At 67.7% G+C, this 21,091-nt stretch overlaps 11 protein-coding genes across 11 annotated transcripts; 4 read left to right on the top strand and 7 right to left on the bottom strand.

The window, feature by feature from the left end:
• On the bottom strand, positions 1-1,749 carry FA09DRAFT_346180 (hypothetical protein; the record flags this gene model as incomplete). Its single annotated transcript, XM_025744733.1, has 3 exons — positions 1,228-1,749; positions 419-1,137; positions 1-319 (listed from the first exon to the last, which is right to left on the bottom strand). Coding segments are annotated over exons 1-3 (1,527 nt in total), but the record flags the coding sequence as incomplete, so codon positions are not given.
• A 185-nt stretch (positions 1,750-1,934) lies between these two features.
• Positions 1,935-6,306, top strand: FA09DRAFT_39185 (pseudouridine synthase). Its single transcript, XM_025745630.1, has 12 exons — positions 1,935-2,139; positions 2,226-2,265; positions 2,437-2,533; positions 2,613-2,631; positions 2,699-2,765; positions 2,843-2,936; positions 3,014-3,061; positions 3,140-3,185; positions 3,246-3,387; positions 3,463-3,541; positions 3,611-4,092; positions 4,159-6,306. Exons 1-12 carry the CDS (start codon positions 2,112-2,114, stop codon positions 6,227-6,229), a joined length of 3,213 nt encoding a protein of 1,070 aa, XP_025597841.1. The 5' UTR covers positions 1,935-2,111; the 3' UTR covers positions 6,230-6,306.
• A 19-nt stretch (positions 6,307-6,325) lies between these two features.
• Positions 6,326-7,039, bottom strand: FA09DRAFT_343430 (Sm-like ribonucleo protein; the record flags this gene model as incomplete). The annotated part of the gene is made up of 4 exons (XM_025744600.1): positions 6,326-6,559; positions 6,679-6,729; positions 6,811-6,909; positions 6,995-7,039. 4 exons carry the CDS (start codon positions 7,037-7,039, stop codon positions 6,326-6,328), a joined length of 429 nt encoding a protein of 142 aa, XP_025597840.1.
• Positions 7,040-7,266: 227 nt separating this feature from the next.
• On the top strand, positions 7,267-9,118 carry FA09DRAFT_330247 (hypothetical protein). Its single transcript, XM_025742528.1, has 3 exons — positions 7,267-7,737; positions 7,797-8,094; positions 8,168-9,118. The coding sequence occupies exons 1-3, from the start codon at positions 7,298-7,300 to the stop codon at positions 8,966-8,968; spliced, it is 1,539 nt and encodes a 512-aa protein (XP_025597839.1). The 5' UTR covers positions 7,267-7,297; the 3' UTR covers positions 8,969-9,118.
• Positions 8,959-10,535, bottom strand: FA09DRAFT_343429 (P-loop containing nucleoside triphosphate hydrolase protein). Its single transcript, XM_025744599.1, has 5 exons — positions 10,396-10,535; positions 9,831-9,979; positions 9,589-9,697; positions 9,404-9,504; positions 8,959-9,293 (listed from the first exon to the last, which is right to left on the bottom strand). The coding sequence occupies exons 1-5, from the start codon at positions 10,516-10,518 to the stop codon at positions 9,158-9,160; spliced, it is 618 nt and encodes a 205-aa protein (XP_025597838.1). The 5' UTR covers positions 10,519-10,535; the 3' UTR covers positions 8,959-9,157.
• Positions 10,536-10,778: 243 nt separating this feature from the next.
• Positions 10,779-12,072, bottom strand: FA09DRAFT_330244 (hypothetical protein). The gene is made up of 2 exons (XM_025742527.1): positions 11,714-12,072; positions 10,779-11,616 (listed from the first exon to the last, which is right to left on the bottom strand). Exons 1-2 carry the CDS (start codon positions 12,039-12,041, stop codon positions 10,895-10,897), a joined length of 1,050 nt encoding a protein of 349 aa, XP_025597837.1. The 5' UTR covers positions 12,042-12,072; the 3' UTR covers positions 10,779-10,894.
• Positions 12,073-12,284: 212 nt separating this feature from the next.
• On the bottom strand, positions 12,285-13,254 carry FA09DRAFT_330243 (histone 3). The gene is made up of 2 exons (XM_025742526.1): positions 12,898-13,254; positions 12,285-12,842 (listed from the first exon to the last, which is right to left on the bottom strand). Coding segments are annotated over exons 1-2 (411 nt in total). The 5' UTR covers positions 12,900-13,254; the 3' UTR covers positions 12,285-12,433.
• Positions 13,255-14,244: 990 nt separating this feature from the next.
• FA09DRAFT_330242 (histone-fold-containing protein) lies at positions 14,245-14,847 on the top strand. The gene is made up of 3 exons (XM_025742525.1): positions 14,245-14,378; positions 14,474-14,650; positions 14,718-14,847. Exons 1-3 carry the CDS (start codon positions 14,316-14,318, stop codon positions 14,787-14,789), a joined length of 312 nt encoding a protein of 103 aa, XP_025597835.1. The 5' UTR covers positions 14,245-14,315; the 3' UTR covers positions 14,790-14,847.
• Positions 14,848-15,401: 554 nt separating this feature from the next.
• FA09DRAFT_330239 (ATP-NAD kinase) lies at positions 15,402-17,714 on the bottom strand. The gene is made up of 9 exons (XM_025742524.1): positions 17,411-17,714; positions 17,187-17,252; positions 17,028-17,126; positions 16,809-16,909; positions 16,588-16,740; positions 16,384-16,518; positions 16,210-16,310; positions 15,983-16,153; positions 15,402-15,755 (listed from the first exon to the last, which is right to left on the bottom strand). The coding sequence occupies exons 1-9, from the start codon at positions 17,698-17,700 to the stop codon at positions 15,465-15,467; spliced, it is 1,407 nt and encodes a 468-aa protein (XP_025597834.1). The 5' UTR covers positions 17,701-17,714; the 3' UTR covers positions 15,402-15,464.
• A 454-nt stretch (positions 17,715-18,168) lies between these two features.
• FA09DRAFT_330238 (ribosome recycling factor) lies at positions 18,169-19,540 on the top strand. Its single transcript, XM_025742523.1, has 4 exons — positions 18,169-18,622; positions 18,689-18,786; positions 18,851-19,016; positions 19,101-19,540. Exons 1-4 carry the CDS (start codon positions 18,299-18,301, stop codon positions 19,182-19,184), a joined length of 672 nt encoding a protein of 223 aa, XP_025597833.1. The 5' UTR covers positions 18,169-18,298; the 3' UTR covers positions 19,185-19,540.
• FA09DRAFT_330235 (hypothetical protein) lies at positions 19,401-20,965 on the bottom strand. Its single transcript, XM_025742522.1, has 3 exons — positions 20,534-20,965; positions 20,129-20,443; positions 19,401-20,040 (listed from the first exon to the last, which is right to left on the bottom strand). Exons 1-3 carry the CDS (start codon positions 20,931-20,933, stop codon positions 19,550-19,552), a joined length of 1,206 nt encoding a protein of 401 aa, XP_025597832.1. The 5' UTR covers positions 20,934-20,965; the 3' UTR covers positions 19,401-19,549.
• Positions 20,966-21,091: the final 126 nt, after the last annotated feature.

The raw sequence follows: 21,091 nt of genomic DNA, 5'->3' as shown, positions 1-21,091 counted from the left end.
AGTCGCGTTCCGTCGGCCTGACAACGATGCGACTACCTCTCACTTCCGTCAGCCAGGCGGGCAAGCCGAGCCTCTGCACCGGCGCCTTGGCCTCTGCCTCTTGTCGCTGTGCCCTCGCCTGCGGCTGCGCCGCGGCATCCGCCTCGCCGTCCGCATCGGCATCGGCGGCGGCGTCGGCGGGCACGTCGCGCTCCTGAGCGTGCAGCACGACGGCGCGCAGGCCGGCGAGCAGATGCGCGCCGCTCAGGCGCAGGCGCACCGCTTCGCGCGGCGCAGCGACGGCGCGATAGGCGCCGTGAGCGGGGAGTGGGAGATGCAGCTGGCGCGCGCGCGATTGGCGAGGCATGGGCAAACATCAGCATTCGGGCCCTGCTTGGGGGGGAGAGGAAGGGATGCCAAGAGGTGGGGGGGCACTCACTTCGTAGTCGACACGCTCAATCACCTCGCATGCCTCTCCAAAGAGCTCCCTCACTTCCCTCCTCGCTTGCTCGGCGCGCTGCATCGCGTGCTTCCTGCGCTTGTGTGCCTTGCTTGGCTCCTGTTCCTCCTGGGCCTCCTCGACAGGCAGCGCCGCCTCGTTGCCAATCAGCGCCAGTCTCGTGCGCTTCGCCGGCTGGCACAGCGGTCCTTCCTCCTCTGCGCGCGCCATGGCGCGCGCCGCGCCTCCGCCGGCCACGCCGCGCAGCGCGCGCTCGCCCGCCAGCAGTGCGGCGCGCAGCGCGAGGGCGTCGCGCCCGCGCAGCTCGCCCAGCTCGTCGCCGGCGCCCGTGACGCCGCTGGCGTGTGCGGCATGCGCAAAGGCGCCGAGACAGATCTGGCGCGCGCTGGGACCGGCGCTGCGGCCGAGCGTGCCGCTGTGGAGGAGCCAGCGCGTGCCGGGAATGTGCAGCAAGGACAGGCCGGCGCAGACGTCGGAGGCCGAGGCGGGCAGGACGATGCGCAGGTGCGTAAAGACGGCGAGCGGGTCGTCGAGGGCGGCGAGAGATGTGTCGGCCGAGGAGTGCGCGGCCTTGCTCTCGGATGAGAGGAGCGGAGAAGCGTCGGCGAGGTGCACGTGGTGCGTGAAGTAGTTGCTCAGCTCCTTGGAGAGGCGAGCCTGCAGCGTCTGCGGCGAGAGCTGCAGGAAGGAGCTCGGCACTGTTGGGCGCATGGCATGCTGCGTCAGCCTCCTGGCCTGCCTCGTCTCTCTCTGCGCAGCCAGCAACATGCGGGCTGGGCCCCACTCACCCTGTGCGTCGTCAAACTCGAGGCGCGCCACGCTCCAGGTGCGCGCGCCCGGCGCCAGGCGCATGGCTTCGCACGCGAGCATGTGGCACATGTGCAGCGTGAGGCCGTGTGGCCAGTCGACGTCGAGCACGCGCTCGACGGCGCGCGCCTTTGCGATGCCCGGCGCGCGCATGGGGCCGTGCCACAGCTGGCGCAGCTGCGCGACGCTCGAGGCGCGGCGCGACTCGTGCAGCTCGAGAAAGGTCGACGTCGCAGAGGTGGAGGCATGCCGACGGGAGAGAGAGGGAGGCGCGATGGAGGGAGAAGAAGAGGCGAGCCAGTGCAGCACGAGGGCGATGAGCGAGGCCTTGCTGAGCTGGTGCAGCAGGCGCCGCAGCGGCGCAGAGGGCGCCTGCAGCGTGGCGTCGGGCAGCGCCAGGAGTGCCGCGCGCGACGACGAGGCCTCGCTGCTGCCGCTTGCGGAGGAGGAGGAGGAGGCGTGGGGCGCCATGCTCGGCGACGCTGGGGACGCTGGGAGGTGGAGGAGCGAAGGCAAGCAGGGCGCGTGCGTGCCGCTGCCGCTGCCGTGCGGGTGCGCAGCGAGCGAGAGCAACACCGCTGCCGCCGGCCGGGCGCCGCGCGTGGCATCACGTGCACGTCTACCGTGGGAGCACCCACGCACTGCCTCGCTCCACCTGCACGCGGCGCGCCTTCTTCGCGCGGCGGCAGCCCGCGATTCGACTCCTCTCTCTTCAACATCGATCAGCCGCTTCACGTCGCTTCGAGAGGGGCAGCTGAACAGCTCATAATCGCGAGAGAGGCATCAAGGAGCGAGGAGGGCGCAGATAGAGGGGGCTGGGCTGGCACGCCGGAGCGCAAGCAGACGTGCTGCAGCATCAAACGCCATGGCATCTCTCGCATCTTCACGCGACAGTCAGTGCTCTTGCGTCTCATCGCCCATCTGGCGCCCGCGTAAGCCACCCCAGACTGCCTATACTGACGCCCAGGCTGCTCTGTAGGCTCTTCCAGCACCCAGCTACGCACCGAAGCTCCCTACTGGTGCGTCCTCGCCCGCAGCGGGGAGAGAGAGACGCGCTCCCACGTGGCGCGAGCCTCTGCTGACGCGTCCTTCGCCCTTTTCCCACGCGCCCCTGCCCTGCCTCTGACTTGCGCTCGCTGCGCTCCCCCCCGCTCTGCCGGCAATGCTGCTCTGCTGCTCATGCCGCTCAGGTTCGCGTACAAGAACAGCGTCAAGCGCCGATGGGAGGGGCGGCAGCTGCTGGAGATCTTCGTCACCGAGTTCAGGGATCGCACGAGAGAGTACTACGTCAGTCAGAGTCATGCTTGCCTCCTCCTCCTCCTTTCAGCACCGCCCGACTGACGAACCGCGACATGCGTGGCTGTAGACATGGGCGATCCACACCGGTGAGGGCATGGATGCAGACAGAGAGAAAGGCAGCACACTGCCCAGGGCTGACGGTCTTCAACGCAGGACTGTGCACCATCAACGGCCACGCCGTGCAGCCAGACTACGTCGTGCAGCACAACGACTACATGGTGTGCGTTGGCCGTCCGCTGTCTCCGTCTGCACAGTGCAGGAACATGCTGCTGATGCGGCCTTCTCCGTGCGTTGCAGCAACACGGTGCACCGCCATGAGCCGCCCGTGACGGCAGATCCCATTCGCATCATCTACGAGGACAAGGAGGAGGGAAGACTGGTGATTGTCAAGGTGCGCGCACGACCTCGCCACGGCGGAAGAAGGCCTGCCTCAGGCCTCAGAGCTCATCTATCTCGCGTGCTGCACAGCCCGGCAGCATTCCGATCCACCCCGCTGGACGGTACATGCGACACACAGTGAGTGCCCCCAACCGCCTACACGAAGGCCGCACAGCGACAAAAGGAGGCAAGCTGACGACGCTCTCTCTTCTCCAGCTCATCGAGATGCTCTCGAGCACGCTCAACGTGCCGACGATCTACAGTGCGTCTTGTCCTCTTCTCACGCCGCCCTCAGTACACTGACGGCCTGCTCTGCTTCCAGCGGCCAACCGTCTGGACCGCCTCACGTCCGGCATCATGATTCTCTCCACCAAGAAGGAGGCGGCACAGAAGCTCTCGAGCGACTTCCACATGGGCCTGGTGCGCAAGGCGTACGTGGCGCGCGTCAAGGGCAAGTTTCCGGAGTAAGTGACACACGAGAGGCCAGAGGGGCGGCAAGAGGTGGGGACTCTGCTCATGCTGGCTCTGGACGTGGACAGAGAGCAAGTCGTGTGCAAGGAGCCACTGCTGGCAGTGGACCGGCAGACGGGCGTGAATGTGGTGCACCCGCTCGGCAAGGTGAGCCCTGACGGCCCTCGGCAGTGCTCAGGCCGTCTGTGGTGAGCTGACATGTCGAGCATTCGCAAGGACTGCGAGACGATCTTCCAGCGCCTGTCCTACGATGCCGTCTCGGACACCAGCGTGCTTCTCTGTCGGCCCATCACGGGCCGCACGCACCAGATCCGCGTGCATGTGCAGTGGCTTGGCTATCCGATTCCCAACGACCCCATCTACGCGCACCGCATCTGGCAGGAGCTGCCTCCGCAGAGCTTCGCCTCGGTGCGCGTCGACACGGATCGCAACAACCGCGCGCCGGGCGAGGAGGGCTACGAGGCGCATGGCTGCCGTGAGATCGAGCGCGTCGTGGCGGTGCTGAAGCACGAGAAGGACTCAAAGGAGGACTGGGCGCGCTGGCGCGACGAGGTGCGCTTCGGCAAGCTGGTGCGCGAGCATGGCTGGCACCTGCCGACGGTGTTCGGCCCCAATGGCGAGAGCGCCGCAAGCCAGGCGGGCTTCGATGCGAAAGAGGCAGAGGAGGACGAGGGAGAGGCGTGCGAGACTTGCATGTGGTCAGTGCCTCTCGCGTCTCGCTGGCTGCCGCCGCAGTGCTGATGCTTGTGCCGGCCGCCCAACAGCCCAGTGCAGCCCGACCCGTCGCCCGAGGAGCTCTACATCTATCTGCACGCCATCAAGTACGAGACGGATGCCTGGGCCTTCGAGGATGAGCTGCCCTGGTGGGCGCGTCCCGACTGGCGTTCTGCTCGCGAGGCGGGCGCCACGGCTTTGCCCGAAGCGTGCGGCTCCTCCTCCTCGGCCATTGCGCCGCCCGTCGTCTACGTCGCCAATGTGGCGCAGCGCCGCGAGGCAGGCGGCAAGCTGCGCGTGGCGACGGGCGATGCCAATCTGCCCACTCTGGTGCAGCCACGCACAGCCGCGCATGCAGCTCCCGGAGCAAGGCAGACAAGTGCATGCAAGCTGCTCGACGTGCCCGAGGTCGACTCGCACCTGCCCTCGCTCGACGTCGACGACGACGCCGACTCGACGCCGGCGGTGCTCTGTGAAGTCTTTGCCGGGCTCGAAGATGTGGCGCAGCGAGACATTGAGGCGCAGCTGCGTCTCTTCGGCGTCTCTACACGCACGCGCGCGGCACTGCACTGCGCACACGTCCTCGTCCCCGCTGGCCGAGGCGCAGCGACGGCCATCCGGGCCTTTGCAGCAGGACGTCTGCCGGGCGTGCGTGCCGCGTACCTCGTCATGCAGGAAGCGCCCATGGATGCCGAGCTGCTGCTGCGCCTCGCAACGGAGAAGCTCGAGCTGGGCAACAGCAAGCGCGCAGCTCGGCTGAAGGCGCTGGCGGAGAAGAAGGCCCAACGAGCGGCCAAGCATGCGGGCAAGGTCGTCGAGGAGCCCTCGGAACCAGCGACACCGCAACACGAAGAGCCGGACCAGCTCACCGCGGGCGAGGAGGAGCTGTTGGCCGGCATTGCACGGCATTGGCACGCCTCGCTCGCCGCAAGACACGCCGTCTTTGCGGCGTGGCGGCGCGTGGCGGCCGCGATGCACGTCGAGCTCACGGCACGCACGTTCCGCGGCAGTGTGGAGCGCAGTGCCTACCTGCTGCCCACCCTCACCACGCAGATGCTCGAGCGCGAGCTCGGCGAACTGGCAGGGCAATGGCTCATCAAGAGCCCCCCGATCGACGAGCCGATGGACGCGTGGCGTGTCGATCTGAAGCACTGCATCCTGGATGTGACGCTCAAGTTCATCCCTTCCCTCGGCACTCCAGCGGGCGCCGATGCCTCGACGGGCTCGCACAAGTCGGCAAACAATGCCCCAGGCAGTCTCTTCTACCTGCTTGCTCTGCCCGCGCCGGCGGCAGGCACTGTGCCATCTCGACCGGCCATTCCGACGTCCCTCAGCGCAGGCGGCACCTCCTTGGCGCGCTATCGCGCCTACACGCTCGCGGCGGCGCTGCCGCTGCCCAAGCTTGCAGGCGATGAGCGCCCGCGTCGACTGCGCATCCTCGAGCCGTGCGTGGGCCGCGGCAGTCTGGCGATCGAGCTCGCCGCTGCGCTGCAGCGACGATGCAGCAAGGACGGCGCACTCGAGGCGGATGTCTACGCCTGCGACATTGACGCTGCCGAGCTGGCACGCGCCTCGCAGATGCTGCAGCTCTGCCACTCGCCCACGTCTGCGTGCGAGGCCGTGCGCCTGCAGCTCAGCGCGGCGCCGCTCAACAGCACCGACGTCTGCGCCGTGCAGGCCTTCCTGGGCAGCAGCGAGCCGCTCGACGCCATCCTCAGCGACCTGCCCTGGGGCCATCGCGTCGGCAACAGCAGCAACGTGGCGCGTCTCTACCCTCGCCTCGTGCAGAGCTTCTGCGCACTGCTTCGCCCCGGAGGCTACGCACTGCTCATGACGGCGGAGCAGCGCACCTTTGTGCGCATCCTGCGCGAGGCCGAGGGACAGGCGAGAAAGACGAACCAGCCGTACTACCTCTCCATCGAGGCGCTCCATCTTCTCGACGACGACGACGACGACGACGACGAGGCAGAGGAGGACAGGCTCGCCTCGCCACATGCGCACGAACATGCGCACGCGATGTGCAGACAGGGAGCCAAGGAGGCGGAGCGCTGGCAGGGCCTGCGGCCCGTCGAGGTGGGCTTTGGCGTGTACCTCTTCCTCCTTCGCAAGACTGCCATGTAGACTTGCCTCCTTGCTCTGCTGCAATCTCACCTTGGGGTGTCACATGCACCTTCTTGCCAACTGTCATGCTGCCCGTGTTGCGATGCTGTGTCCCATTCACTCGCCCCGTCCGCGGCCCCTGCCTCTGCCACGCTCGCCTCCTCGTCCTCCTCCTCGCCCGCCCCGCTCTCCGCCTACACGCCCGCCACGAGCTCCTCCGCGCGCGCCCGGACCGCCGGCTCCGCCGCCGCCGCCGCCCTGGGCGCCCTGCGCCTGCCGTGCCTTGCGTGCCGCCTCCTCCTGCTCGCGCACCGTGTCGACGAGCGAGTCGACGACGCGGCAGTACTTGATCTGTTTTCGCGCGCCGAGTGGCGCAGCCAGGACAGTCAGTCTTGCGCCAGCTCTGCGGCCTGGCGGCGATTGCGCTGCTGCTGCTGCTGCTACGCCCGTGACTGCGCCAAGCCACTCACATTGCTGCCGCGGATGTAGCACTCCTTGAGCTTCCAGAACTGCTCTCCCGACTGGCGTGATTGGAACAACGTCAGCCAGTGCACTCGGGGCCCTCGCTCTGCTGCTGCTGCTCGCGCGCCACACCCACGCACACTGCTGGTCTGGTAGACGTCGCGCAGCGTCAGGTTCATGAAGTTGTCGCACAGGTCGAGGGTGCCGTTGAACGTCTCGCCGCTCTTGAGCTCGACGAGCTGTGCGTGAGGGGATGGCAGGGCGGGTCAGCGGCGGCCACAGCCGGGCGACGGGCCGCACCGCCCACACGCCCCACACACGCACCATGGCGCGCCCCTTTGCGGCGTTGAGCAGGGTGAGGGGCAGCATGGCTGCGGGCAGAGCGAGGATGGGCGTGGAGGCGAGGCAGGCGCGACGCTGGCAGTGGCAGTGGAGGCGAGGCAGGCGCGACGCTGGCTGCCGCCGCTGCGTCATGCCTGGCCTGGCCCATGCCATGCCCGTGCAGGTCACGTGCAGCCGCGCGCCTCGTGTTGCCCGGCCGGGGCCACAGCTGGCGCAGGCGCGACGCGTGCCCGCCCCGCCCCGCCCCACGCCCACCACCACCCTCCCTCGCTCCCTCGGCCCCGCATGGACATCCATCTCTCCACGCTCGCCGCCACGCTCGGCGCCATAAGCGCCCTGCACGCCGAGTCGCGCGCCGCCGCGCTGCGCCCGCTGCCCTTCACCGCCGCCATGCTCAACCTGCCCGCGCTCGACGTGCTGGCCTACATTCGCGACGCCGACGCCCTCGACGCCGCCCTCTTCACCTATCCCGCCCTGCCCGCCGCCGCCGACGACAAGGCGGAGCGCAGCAGCAGCAGCAAGACGCGCAGGGACGCCGGCGCAGCGGCCAGCTCGACGAGTGCAGCGGCCGCCGCGGCAGACGATGCCGCGTCGCTGCTGGCGCCCCGCCTGCCCGAGCCGCGCCAGTTCCTGCCGCCGACGCCGCTGCGCAAGCCGGCGGCCGAGCGCGCGCCGTACGATGCCCGCACGCTGCTCCTGGCCGCGCAGAAGCTCGTGGACAACTAGTGCGTGCCCCCTCCCATCACTCGTCCCGGCACACATCGCTGACCCAACTCCCGGGCAGCCACAACGCGCCGCGCGCACGCCGGCACATCAAGTCGCTGCTGCGCCACTCCTCGGAGCTGTCCAAGTCCGCCGCGTCGTACAAGCGCGACATTGCCGCCGCCGAGGCCGAGATTGCGCGTCTCTCGGCGCCCGGCGGCGGCGCCTCGGCGGCGGCCAGCAGCAGCGGCAGCAGTGCGCCGACGGCTGCGCGCTCGGCGGCGGAGAAGGAGGAGGCCAAGAGACTGGTCAAGGAGATGGAGCGCGAGGAGATGGAGCTGATTGCGCTCGAGGAGATGGAGAGGGAACTGGTGGAGCGCGTGAGTTTCCCAACGTGGAGAGAGTGCTCATTGCGCAGCGTGGAGAGACTGACGCGACACACGTCGGATCCAGCGCAAGAAGCTGTCGCAGCCCAAGAAGCGTGCCTCTCCGGCGGCGGCGATGCAGCAGCGCGAGGCGACTCCCTCGAGCGAGCCAGCGGTGCCCGAGCCTGCCGCGCCCGCCGAGGAGGCCGTGACTCTTGCCGCGCCCTCGAGCGACGCCGCGCCTGCCGCAGATGCATCCTCGGGCGGCGCAGAGGACGGCGACGACACACTGCGTCTTCCCTCGGCGGCCGACGACGAGCCGGCCTTGGCCGCTGCCGAAGAGCCGTCGCCTTCGCGCCTGCCGGAAGCGACCGACGAGCTGGAGCGCGTGACGGAGAACATCTGGTCTGCGCTGGGCGATGTGCTGCGCGTGCTGCGTCCCGAGTGCGAAGGGCTCGGCTTCCACGAGACGCTCGGCCTGCTGCAGGCGCTCATGCGCGGCGAAGGCGCGAGCGGCCCAGCCGTGGGCGAGACGTCGCTCGGCTCGACGGCCACGGGCACCACTGCCTCCTCCGCCACGGCCGCATCGAGCGCCGCCGCTCTCCCCGTCCTCGCACCCACGCCCACCACGGTGCACGCCGCCCATCTCCTCGTGCTGCTCCTCAGCGCCCCAGCGCCGCACCAGGAGAACATGAACGCCATCAAGGCCGCGGCGCAGACGTGGTGGCACGAGCACGGCCGCCAGGCGTGGCTCGGCCACGGCGGCGCAAGGGAGGGCACCGAGGAGCAGGGCGACAGCCTGGCGACAAAGGCCATGTATCAGCTCGTGGCGCAGAAGATTCTGCGCGTCAGACACGTCGGCGGCGGACGCGTGGTGAGCTTTGCCTAGAGAGGGGCCGAATGCTCGATCTCTCGTCTGCGCTCCCAAAATCCTTCCTGCCCTGCTTCGATACCCTTTCCTCGGCCCCCCGTGTAATCCTTCTCGCTCTCTTTTCCTTTCCGCGCCGTCCTGCAAGGATAATGTATAACAAGTCTCCCGTCTGCTCTAAGCTTCTAGCGTGCTGGCGCGTGCCAGCGTCTAGGGCTTCGCAGCCTCCTCGTACTCCTTCTTGCGCTTCTCCAGCGCCTCCTCATCCACGCTGGCACTCGAGCTCTGCAGCTCCAGCACGTCGGTCAGCTGCACCGTGCCGCCGAGGAGCATGCGGCAGATTTCGCTGTGGCATGTCGGGGGGGGGGGGGGCATCAGCGAGAGGTTTCAGCACAGGGGGCAGGCGCAAAGGAAGGCGAGGAGAAGCGGGCCACAGGACCACAGCACAATACGCACGTGTAGAGCTCCTTAACGCCGTAGCCTGCCTTTGCCGAAATCTCGACGTACTTGACCTCGCGCTTGCGCGGCACATCAATGTCGGCGGGCTTGATGAGGTTCTGCGAGTGCGGGGGGGGGGGGAACAACAGGCTGCGTGAGCAAGGTCGAGGCGAGTGAAGAGCGCTTCGAGAGGGCAGACTCACCGAGAGATCGTCGACCTTTGTGCCAGCGAAGAGGATGGGCGTGGGCTCGGAGCCACGACGGCGGTTGGCCTCGACTACAGCGTCGTACCACTCCTCCGACTTCTCCAGACTGATCACCCAGCAGCAGAGCGTGTCAGCCGTGTGTCGCACCTCTGCGCCCGCTTCCCTCCCCTCTGCAGGCTGCCTCGCAGCAGGCGGGCACAAGAAGGCAGACGCCATCTCGAAGCGCGACGACGACGCACCTATCCCGGTCGTTGGCGGCGAAGAAGACGACGGCGGCATCGGCATTGCGGAAAAAGTCGTCGGCGGGCAGGCCGCCCTTGGCGTGCATCGTCGTGTCGTACAGCGTGAGCACGACGGAGCCGGCAGACGTGTAGAGCGGCACCTTGAACTGCGCGCGCGGGCACGTGAAGAAAGGAGCGGAGCGGGGCGGGGGGGGGGGGGGGGCGTGAACGTGGGTTACGAGGTTGCGAAAGGGGCAACGCAGCGAGGCTGGCAATCGCTGTGGCCTGGGCTGCGAAAGGCGGGAGTGCGGGCTGCAACTGCCCCACCTCTGTATGTGCTGCTCGCACCGAGGCTGGACTCGCCCTTGCGGGCCAGGTGGTTGCAAGCGCACGGGCGCTCGCCGCCCAGCGCAGGCAATTCGCTCTCCCCACTCTTTGCAGCCTTGTGGCATGGCTCGACGCCCCGAAGACCTGCCCCACTCTCGCGCACTGTGCAATGATCCATCATTTCCCATCCCGCTCTTGGCCCCATCATCCTCCTCCTCGCTGCACAATCGGGGGCCAAGGGCAACCACACACGCACCGTGTCGGCACGCAGGCTCTTGATGCTCTTCTTCTCCGCCTTGCTCGCCGCCGCCGCAAAGGCGGTGCGGCCCGAGGCAAAGGGGCCGGCGAGGACGATCTTGTACTCCTTGGGCACGGACATGTCGACTGATGTGAGAGGTGTGGGATGTGTGAAGGTGAGGTGGTGGACGGGAAGAAGCGAGGGCTTGCGAGAAGGCCAGCACGCCACGTCGGCGCATGCACGGCGCACGGCCTCGTGAGTCGCCGAGAGCGAGGCCGTCACGTGAGTCGCCCGCTGCGTACGTGAGGTGGAGGCGGGGCAGCGACGCGCGCGGCGCGCCCAGCGCGCCAGTCAGCGCTGCTCTGCTCAGCCGAGAGACACAGGCCGAGACGGTGAGCGGGGGAGAGACGTATCATATTACAACTAGCACGGGCGGCAAGGGGAGAAGCAACAGGGAATCGAGTCATGCAGAGCGGCCGATGAGATCAGCGGCGTCGTCCAGCCTGCTCCCCGCCTCCTACTTGCGCCGCTGGCCGTTGGACAGGATGGCGACGAGGCGCGTGAAGATGTTGATGGCGTCGAGATAGAGGCCAATGCTCTCGCGCAGCGGATCGGCGGGGATGGCGCCCATCTGCGCCAGACGCGCATGCTCCAGGATCTTCGACATGTCGTACAGCACAAACGCGCCGAAGACGCCCAGGCCGCCGTAGAGCGACAGCGCCTCCGTCACGGCCAGCGCACGGAATGCAGTGGCGGGCAGCACCATTGGCGCAAGCCCGGAGAGCGCCACGACGACGACGCCGGCGAGCAGCGGACCGCCCATCCAGAGGAACTGCCGCTCCTTGGCCGTGGCGCCGACGTAGCAGAGCGAGCCTACAATGCCGGCCGTGTACACGCCGGCGCGTGCCAGCACCGCGGGGTTGAGGAAGAGCATGGGGCTGAGCACGGCGGCCTGCGCGACGTTGAAGAGCACCCAGCAGGCGTACTTGCCCGGCGAGCCGGGCGGCAGCGCCTGCGCGCCAATCATGCCGCCGATGGAGGCAACGAGGCCGACGCCCAGCACGAGCCACGGCGACGCCATCATGACGCGCCGCGAAATGCCGCTGCGGTGCAGGCCGACGGCGGCGACGGCCGTGAGGGCAATGCCGCCGCCGAGGTAGCGGAAGGTGGAGTTGAGGTAGGAGGCCGAGTACGCATCGAGGGGCGCCTCGCGCGTCGGGCGGTTGAAGAAGAGGTTGGCTGCGCACAGAAGCAGCTTATTGTCAGCATGAACTCGCTTCACAGAGGGCTCGTTGCGCTTCCCCACGTTCGTAGTCGGAGGCCCGCTCTGACTCACCGGCGAAAGCACTGCCGCCAATGATGCCCAGACTCGTCAGCACGCGCGCCCAGCCGCCGGGCTGGCTGATGCTCGTCGGCGCGCCCGGCGCGGGCGCCTGATGCGGCAGGCTGAGTGCGAGGCCGCCCGTGCCACTCGCCGCATTGGTCGCAGCGGGCCGGTTGAAGGGCGAGGAGCGCACGCCGCGAGTGCACGGCTTGATCGGCGGCGCGGCGAGGCGCAGCGCCGGACGCGCGGCGCCCTTGAGCGGCGCCGCAGCGGCGGGCGCGAGCGTGGAGGAGAGGCGCACGCCGCGCGCCAAGGTGGCGAAGGAGGGCCGGAGCAGCATGGCTTGCGTGTGTGAGGATGGTGGTGAGGAGCCAAGTGCGGGCGAGGGACAAGGGCGCGGAGCTGGCGGCCCGCGCGCAGCAGCCGGCGAGCGGCGCGGGCGCCGCGCCAGCCACGCGCCGCCGACGCTTCTCGATGACGCAGCCAGCCAGAGCGTGGGAGCAGAGCCGAGAGCGCGCCGCCGCCGCGTCGCCGCCTCATCATCGCCGCGTCGCACTCTCGACGGCACACTTCAGACGATGAGCGCGGTGAAGAGAGAATCGAGATGCAGGCGGGGCTAATCGTACATGGGGGTGATCGTGGCCAGAGAGAAGGGCAGAGCGCGAGAAGAGGTGTACAGCAGGTAGAGAGAGAGCGAGTCGCGCGTGGAGGATGCGCGACGGCGCCAGGCGTCTACGAGCGCTCGCCACGCAGGCGGCGCGCCAGGGCGATGTCCTTGGGCTGGATGGTGACGCGCTTGGCGTGGATGGCGGCGAGGTTGGTGTCCTCGAAGAGGCTCACGAGGTACGCCTCGGCCGACTCCTGCAGCGCCATGACGGCCGAGCTCTGGAAGCGCAGGTCCGTCTTGAAGTCCTGGGCGATCTCGCGCACGAGGCGCTGGAACGGCAGCTTGCGGATCAGCAGCTCCGTCGACTTCTGGTAGCGACGGATCTCGCGAAGGGCGACCGTGCCCGGGCGGTAGCGGTGCGGCTTCTTGACGCCGCCGGCCGACGGTGCCGACTTGCGCGCGGCCTTGGTGGCGAGCTGCTTGCGCGGCGCCTTGCCGCCCGTCGACTTGCGAGCCGTCTGCTTGGTGCGGGCCCTGAGGGGGGAGTGAGCGACAGGCCAGGCGAGGTGTGCGGCGCGGCACGACTCACATGATGGATGAGTTGTGGGAGGAGGGGTGAGAGGCTGAAGAGCTTGGTAGATGATGGTGGGGAAGAGGAGAGGCGACGAGGCGAGGCGCAGTGCTTTTGAAGGGCGGCGGCGGGCGGAGCGGTGCGCCGGGGTGTTGGACTCGCGGCGTGCGGAGAGTGTGGCACGCGCACGGCGGGCAGGAGAGCAGCGGCGCACCTCGCCGCCCGCCGCATGCACGGCAGCACAGCAAGTGGCCGCACGGGCGCAGCGGCAGCAGCAGCAGCAGCCAAGCCGTCGCACCTCACGAAGCACAGGCGGCAGGCCGGCGGTGTGCGGCGTGCGGCGGCGGCATGCGAGCGCCGCTCGAGGCCTTCGCGCGGCGTCGAGGTGGAGAGGAGGCGGCGCGCGGCGCGCTGCGCCCTCGCAAATGCGGGTCCTGCGGCCCAGCGCAGCGCACGCACACAGGCGCCGTGCCTGCGCCGCGGCAAGAGTAACACGCGGCCGCGGCGCTGCGAATTAGCCCGCAGCCGTTGCCTGGCAACGACGCGGCGCGCCTCGCGTAGAGAGGCTGCGGCCGCGATCCGCGAGCTGCCTCGCTCGCACGCACCCGAGTCGGGCAGGCTCAGCCGTCGTCGAGCGGCCCGAACTTTTCCTCGTGCGGCTGAGAGCAACGACTTCGTTGCCCTGTGCCCTGCAGCTGCCGCAAGTGGACGACGACTCATGGGCGCCGCGAGCAAGGAGGGGCGGTGCTCTCTCTATCTCGCTGCGGCGAGGGTCGGCCATGCCGGCGCAGCGGGGCGGCTGCGGTACGCTGTGGCCCAGCAGTAATGCGACGGCAGGCACGTCATTTGCTCTGCGGTTGTATTCACGTCCCGAGTCGAGGGCGAGCAGATCTCATGGCCCAGACGCGACGCGAGGGCGAGGAAATGCGGGTCCGCGGCCTCGAGGCGTCGAGGGCCACGAAGGGAGCGCGCAGCGCATCTCGGGGCGCAGCTTTGGCGCCGCGTGTGCGGAGGCGGGCGGCAGCAGAGACTCGTGGCGTGCCCGCATGCATGCAGCACAGCAAGGTGCAGCACGCAGGCCGCCAGCCTCACGCCCCGTCGCGGCGAGATGCCGATCCTCTGGCCAAGCCCGGGAAAGGCAGCGCGCATGCTGCAGACGGCAGGCGAGCGCGCAATGCGGGCGCAGGGCGCGGCAAGGGAGAGGCGGCGTGTTTGTGGTGCAGCGGCGCATGGCGGCGTGACGTGCGCGGCAGGGCGTCGGGATGGCGGCGGCCCGTCGCACCCACGCCGCGGCTGCCGGCTGCGCCACTCATAAGGCGCGCACCGCGCCCAGTCGACCCATCTTTCTCTCCACCCACTCTTACTCATCGCATCGCCCTCGAGCGCCTTCAACACACTCTTCTCCCCTCACCCCCACCCCACCCACCTACAACAACATGTCCGGCCGCGGAAAGGGAGGCAAGGGTCTCGGCAAAGGCGGCGCCAAGCGTCACCGCAAGGTGAGTAGTGCGCTCGAGCCTCGGCATCGCAGGGGCAGCAGCAGCAGTCGCGCCGCACCATCGCCTCTCCAGCGTGCTCACACCGCCCGCTCCAGATCTTGCGCGACAACATCCAGGGCATCACCAAGCCCGCCATCCGCCGTCTCGCTCGTCGTGGCGGTGTGAAGCGCATCTCGGGCCTCATCTACGACGAGACGCGCGGCGTGCTCAAGCTCTTCCTCGAGGGCGTCATCCGCGACTCGGTCACGTACACGGAGCACGCCAAGCGCAAGGTGAGCAGCAGCCATCGGCCTCGTGGTGCTGGCTGCAGTTCGCTGACCCATGCCTCCCCTCACCCAGACCGTCACGTCGCTCGACGTCGTCTACGCGCTCAAGCGCCAGGGCCGCACCCTGTACGGCTTCAGCTCGTAGAGCAGCCTGCACCAGCCCCCCTCGCACTTCGCACTTCTGGTCCTCTCGCCTCGTTCCTCATCTCAGTGCCACCCTGTATCACCATCCTGTTCATCTGATCTTGCTTTCACCGTGCGCGCACCCGTCTGAGCCTTCTCTGGAGCCCGCCTGAGCGGGCGCGGCCATCGTGACTCATCGCTGCTGCGCATCGCCGCCTCGTCAGCCCGCCGCCTGCTCCTCGTCAGCACGTGCGCAGTCATCCTGCGCCTGTGCGGCTCACGCCTAGCTCTGCTGAGCGTGCCGGTGCCCACAGAGGAGCCTGGTCAGCCAAGGGTTCAGCAGCAGGGCAGACAGACGAGGGCTGCGCGATGAGAGGCTGCGCTGTGCTGCGATGTGCTTCGTCCGTAGCGACGCACCTCACGCTGCATCGTCGTCGTCGTGATAGGACAAGCCTCGCTGCTCACCGCCCTGCCTTGCGCGCCACGTTGAGCAGCAGCTCGCATCACCAGACGCCGGCCCGCTCACGTCGTGGCGCTCTCGCAAGCTTTCGCAGTCGCGTGTCTCTCACTCTCCTCGTCTTGCCAGCAGCGCTCATTCCAGACGCGCCCAGCGAGGGTGGTGATGCATGCCGTTGCTCGGTGATGATACATGCCATTGCTCGGTGGTGAATCACATGCCGTCTGCGCTCGTGCGCGCCTATTCGTTGGGCAGCTTCCCAAAGCTAGTGTTGAACTTCAACAGCGTGTTGATGTCTCTGACCCAGTCGTCTTCGCCCCTCTCGCTGCGATGCACCACGCCTTGCGCGCCGCCGCCCTCGAGCAGCGGCGGCTCTGGCCGCGGCGAGAGCGCAGACGTCGGCGTGCTGCGATTGACGCACGGGATGGGAAAGGGCGACATGCCCACTTGGAGGAACTCGCCGGGACGCAAGAGACCCATGTCGCGCCCGTCGACGGTGAGCTCGGCGGCTGCGCGCGAGGTGCGGGAGATCTGCAGGAGTGAGGTGGGTCAGCGAGGAGCAAAGCAGATGATGGAAGAGATGCGAGAGAAGAAGGGCAGCAGGGAGCGGGTGCGCCAGAGTCTCCTCGATCGGTCCGGCGTGCTTCTAGGCCAGCAGGCTCGGCGTGCCTCGCGCTCGTCCAGCATCGTCACTGCTCCACTCCTTCGTTCTTGACGCATGCAGCGACTTGCAATTCTTCGCGCACACGATCACTCACCTTGAGCTGCACCGTGCTGTCGCTCGGCAGCAGCACCGTCCTGAAGCTCAACGAGCGCGGGCAGATCGGCGTCAAGATCAGGTTCTGCACCGAGGGATGCACGATGGGGCCGCCTGCGCTGAGCGAGTAGGCGGTGGAGCCCGTCGGCGTGGCGACGATCAGGCCGTCCGACTGCAGAAGAGAAACGTCAGGGCGAGGAAGCAGTAGGGTGGAGGAAGGGCACGCACGATGGCTTGTGTCAGATGTCGCCCATCGACGAAGGCGTCGATCATGGTGAGATGCGGTTCGCGTCCTCGATGGAGCGTGACCTCATTCATGAGATGCACATCTGCTCGTACACGCCCGCGGTCTGTCAGTCTGCGCATGGCAAACGAGGCAAGGGCCAAGAGAGGCACACGCACCGCCAAGTCGACCGTCGGCTGTAGGCAACAACGTGCCGTCTGCTGCATGCTTTGTGAGATGTAGACGCATGCGCAGCAGCAGTGATGCTGAGCCGGCAAAGATGTCGCGCAGTGCATCGGCGAAAGAATCAATGTCTGGCGGCCCACCGATGCATCCTGATCAGCCGGCGTGGGGCAAGAGGCGAGAGGTTACCGTGGGCTCACGGTAAGGCAACAGAAAGCCGAGGGTGCCCATGCTAAAGGAGAGCACGGGAGGCACAGCTGCGTCGTCGAACAGCGACGAGGCATGCAGGATCGTGCCGTCGCCGCCGAGCGTGAGGACCATGTCGACCTTGTCTGCCAGCAGCTTGCGCTCCTCTGTGTGCGGCGGCGATGGCATCAGCGATCGAGGAGACGAACGAGAAAGGGGAGAGTCAGACACGTACCGGGACGAACGAGGACGAGGTTGGGAAGTCGGGCGTGCAGCTCGGCAAAGGTCTGAGCCTCGACTATGACGTTCATCTGCGGCTGCTCCTTTGCTAGATGCCTGTTTCCCGTGCCAACAGATCTCGTCAGCCTCATCCTTGCACCCGCTGCACTAGTACAAGCAGCAAGTCATCTCGCGGCTCGCCGGTCCGAGACTCGGGGCGATCGCTGTCACTCACTCGGCGATCCTCACGGCCGCCTCGCTGGCCTTGGCGTCGCGCTTCTGCACCACGAGGATGTTCCTCGGTGCGCTCTGCCATTCCAGCGAGTGGTTTCCACTGCGAAGACTGGCGCATCAACACTGATGCTTAGGGAGCGTCGAATTGAGGACAACGTACCCAAAGCTGCTGCCGACGCGCGTGGTGATTGATGCCGAGATGCGCGGCGAGAGGACTTTGGAGAGTCTGGACAGGGGGAGAAGCGATGAGCGATGGGAAAGGAGGAGAAGCGATGAGCGAGAGACGCCTCTGCTGCGCGCAGGCCAGCATGCAGGGCCGCTGCTCGACAGCCTCGCGCTCTGGGGTTCCCTCGACATGCTCCCGACCTGGCCTGCTCCACTCACCTACCCAGTGGCCCGGTCCTGACGAGCACCTTGTCCGGCAAGTCGCTCAACTGCGCTCGTGTTCGATGCAGCGGTGCGGCTGCAGGCGCAGAGGCCTTTGAGGCCGTGGCCGTGGTGGCCAGGGCGCGGCGCGCGGCGGCTGCGGCCCGTGTGTGCGCGCGCAGCTGCACCTGGGAGAGGCGGGGCGCGCTGCTGCTGCCGCTGCTGCTGGCGCCGCTACGAGAGGCAACACGGGCGCAGTCGCCTGCGGAGCGGCGCAGCGAAGTGCGGGCTTGTGCGAGGCCGAGCATTGCGGATGGCGGTGGAGGGAAGCAAGGTGAGGCGAGGCGAGGAGAGTCGAGGCCAGCGCGCACGGCAAGTGGAGTTGCGGCGCGCGACGCCGGCCGTGTCCGAGTCCCGCACGCTCCCACGCTGCCCTTGTCCTTGTCCCCCCTCTTGTCCGCGCCTCAAAGGCGGCCTCGGCTGCGAGCGGCTCCCTGGCGCTCCTCCACACCCTCACCTTGCCGCAAGCATGGCCTCGCTGCGTCTCCTGCCTCGCCTCGTGTCGCGCAGCAGTGCCTCTGTGCGGCCCTCGCTGCTGCGCCTCGGCGCTGCGACTCCCTCGCTCTCGCCTCTCGCCGCCTCCCCGCAGCCATGCCAGCAGCGCGGCAAGTCCAAGAAGGCCGCGGGCAAGCACAAGCCCGTGCCCGCAGGCGAGGCAGGGCCCGAGGGTGCGCGCGAGATGGGCGCAGAGGGCGAGGCGTTTGATGCGGCGGCCATCGCGGAGCACATGAAGCGCGCCGTGGGGCGCGCAAAGGAGGCCGTGGGCGCCGCCGTCGGTGCCTACGGCAGGGTGGACGCCGGTGAGTAGTGCAAGGACAGAGGGGCTGAGAAGGGAGGAGGCTGCAGATGTCACAAGTCGCCCAGTGCTGCACAAGAGCTTTAATTTCACGCTGCTTGAGGCATGTCGCGCGAGGCGCGAGCCGTGCTGAGCTCGACTGTTGCCCGAGCGCCCGCAGCGCCGGCAGGGCAGGGCACTGCAGGGCATCTCTAGGAGCAGAGGACTGCTCCGAAGCTGACTTTGTCCCCCTAAACTTGTCATTCTCTACAGCGCTGCTGGACTCCGTGCGCGTCCAGACCGACGCCAAAGACAAGACACTGTATGCGCTGCGCGACGTCGCGAGCGTCGGCGTGCGCGAGGGCGCGCTGCTCGTGACGTGCTTCGAGGCCGAGGTGCGTCTTTTCTCCATCTTGCGGCGGCGCTTGGAATGGAGGCGCTGACTTGCGGTGGCGGAACAGATGACCAAGGCGGTGGAGCGAGCTATCTACGTTGCAGACCTTGGCCTGACGCCGCAAGCAACGAACGAAGAAGGAGTCCTTCGCGTCGCTGTTCCTCGGTAAGTCTCTTTGCAGCCCCACCCTCACTCTTCCCTCCAGCTCATCTCTCCCGCTGCTGGCCAGGCCAACGGCAGAAACGCGAGCGAACCTGCAAAAGGACGTGGCGCGCCTCTGCGAGAATGCCCGCGTGGCGGTTCGGACTGCAAGACATACGGCGCAGAAGCAGATCAAGAGCGACGAGAAGCGCAAAATCGTGGGCACTGCGGAGGGCGCAAAGGACTTGAAGAAGGTGCGTTTGCTATCTTCGAGTTTCGAGTCCCAAGAGAGAGAGAAGAGCAGAAGAGAGTGGAGCTGATGCCAAGACATGGAGCAGGTCGAGGAAGAGACGAAGAAACGCACAGCCGAGATCGACGCCTTCTTTGAAGCCACAAAGAAGAAGATCGAGCAAGGCGCTTGATCCCGCACGTCGATGCACGGGCATGAAGGGTGGATGCCGTGCACGTCTCTCCCTCAGACCGAAGCACGGCTGCACACCCACGAGCAAGACCACGGCGCAGCGAGGAGCACAGCTTGCAAGCTGCGCAGTCGCTGTGCCTTGGGCTTGGTTCTGGGCCTGCAGCTCTGTCGACGTCTTAGGCGGGGTACAATGCATGGCTCTTGCCTCCTCTTTCTCTCTCTTCTCTATCTGCTCTGTGCGACTGCGCGACTGTCATGTCTGCAGCGTCATGCACCGCAACCGAGGACCAGGCAACGACGACCCAAGTGACCAGTGATGAGATTGCACGCCCAGCGAGCGCCACATCGTGTGCGGTCAGCAGGTCGCTACCCCAGCATCTCATCCAGGAAGTCCTGCTGCTGTTTCTGCTGCTCTTTGTGCTGCTGGATGCGCAGCCGCTCTCGCTCCAGTGGTCCCATGCGTTTCGCTCCACTCGTGCTGGATGTGCTCGAGGCTGCGACGGGAGTGCTGCTCGGGGTCGTGCTGTCCGACGCCAGCGACGCAGCTGGCGCCTGCGCTACTGCTTGCGCTGCTGCTTCGGGCGCAGCGGGCAGCTGCACGGCGCCGGCTTGTGACCGTACGGGCGGCGGCGAGGCGATGGAGCTTCTGAGGAGTTGATCGACCAGATCCTCCTCCTCCTCTTCCGCGTCGTCGTTCCACAAACTCGCGCCTTTCTCGCTTCTCTCGACCGGAGCAGCAGTACACGATGAGGCGGCCGCAGCAGCGCCGCGCCGCGCTCCAATGTCCAGCGTGATGGTGCGTGGCTTTCCCTCGGGCCGCTCGCCGACTCGATGGCCTCGAAAGCGTTCTTTCAGCGCTGCAAGATCATGCTGGATCAGCTCCAGCGGGCCTCAAGCACGATACATGGGTGGTCGCCGGAAGAAGAACAGGAGGACTCCACTCACCGCGCAGTGCCTCGGCTCTCTCCCTCTCCTTTCCCATCTCCCGTCTCTCTTCCTCCTCCTCCCTTCTCTCTTCCTCCGTAATCTCCCTCCTCTCCACGCCTCCCTTCTCCTCTTCTCTCGCCGCCGCGCCCTTGCCGCGCTCTCTTTCCCGCTGTCTCGCGTGCAGATACGCCAAGCTGCGGTCTACATCCTCCTCCAACTCTCTCCTCTGCTCTTCGCTAGGCAGTCCAGGTATGGCCGAGCGTGAGGAGTCGAGCTGTGCGACCTTGGCAAAGAGGTTGGAGAGGTCTACTTCGGGCTCGGGCTCTTGCGGCTCTGCTCTCGCCGCGTAGGCTACATCAGCGCTCTGCCGCTCTGCCCGCTGTGCAACAGGGAGAAGCACAGCACGAGAGAGCATGCACTCACCGGCATGTGGATCGACCTCGGCCTCGGGCTCCGCATAGCGCCACGCGTTGCTCTCCATCGGCCGGCGCGCATACTTTGCCGCCTCGCCTCTCGACTGCCGCGCCTGCGAAGAGGCAGCGCCGGCGGTGGAGGCCTGCAGCGCCGGGAAGGCGTCCTGTGCCTCCGCTTCTCCCTCCTCCTCTTCCTCGTCCTCCTCCTCTCCCGAGCCTGACGCCTCTCCTCCACCCTCGACGGCAGCGCGGAAGGGATCGCTGTGCGCGCCGCCTCTGCCGCGTCCGCGGACGCGGCCTCGTCCTCGAGCCCCTGCGCGCGATGATTCGCCCTCGCCGGCTGCGCCGCCGCCGCGTGCGGCGTTGTAGCGCTTCGATGCGCGAGCCTTGTACTTGTTCTGCAGCACCATGGCTGCGTGCTGCCGAGGAGAGCGGTGGTGGAGAGGAGGCAAGAGGCTGACAATTGAGGTTGCCTCGCTCGCTGTGGAGGGGCCGCCGCGCCTGACGCGTCTCTCGTGCGGGAGCGAGAATTTGGCCGCCCTTGCCTCCGCCTGTGCCTCCTCCTTCT

Source organism: Tilletiopsis washingtonensis (assembly GCF_003144115.1).
Source record: "Tilletiopsis washingtonensis strain MCA 4186 unplaced genomic scaffold FA09scaffold_12, whole genome shotgun sequence".
Taxonomy (NCBI): domain Eukaryota; kingdom Fungi; phylum Basidiomycota; class Exobasidiomycetes; order Entylomatales; genus Tilletiopsis; species Tilletiopsis washingtonensis.
The sequence above is the reverse complement of the archived record's forward strand: the minus strand, read 5'-3'. Positions and strand labels throughout refer to the sequence as shown.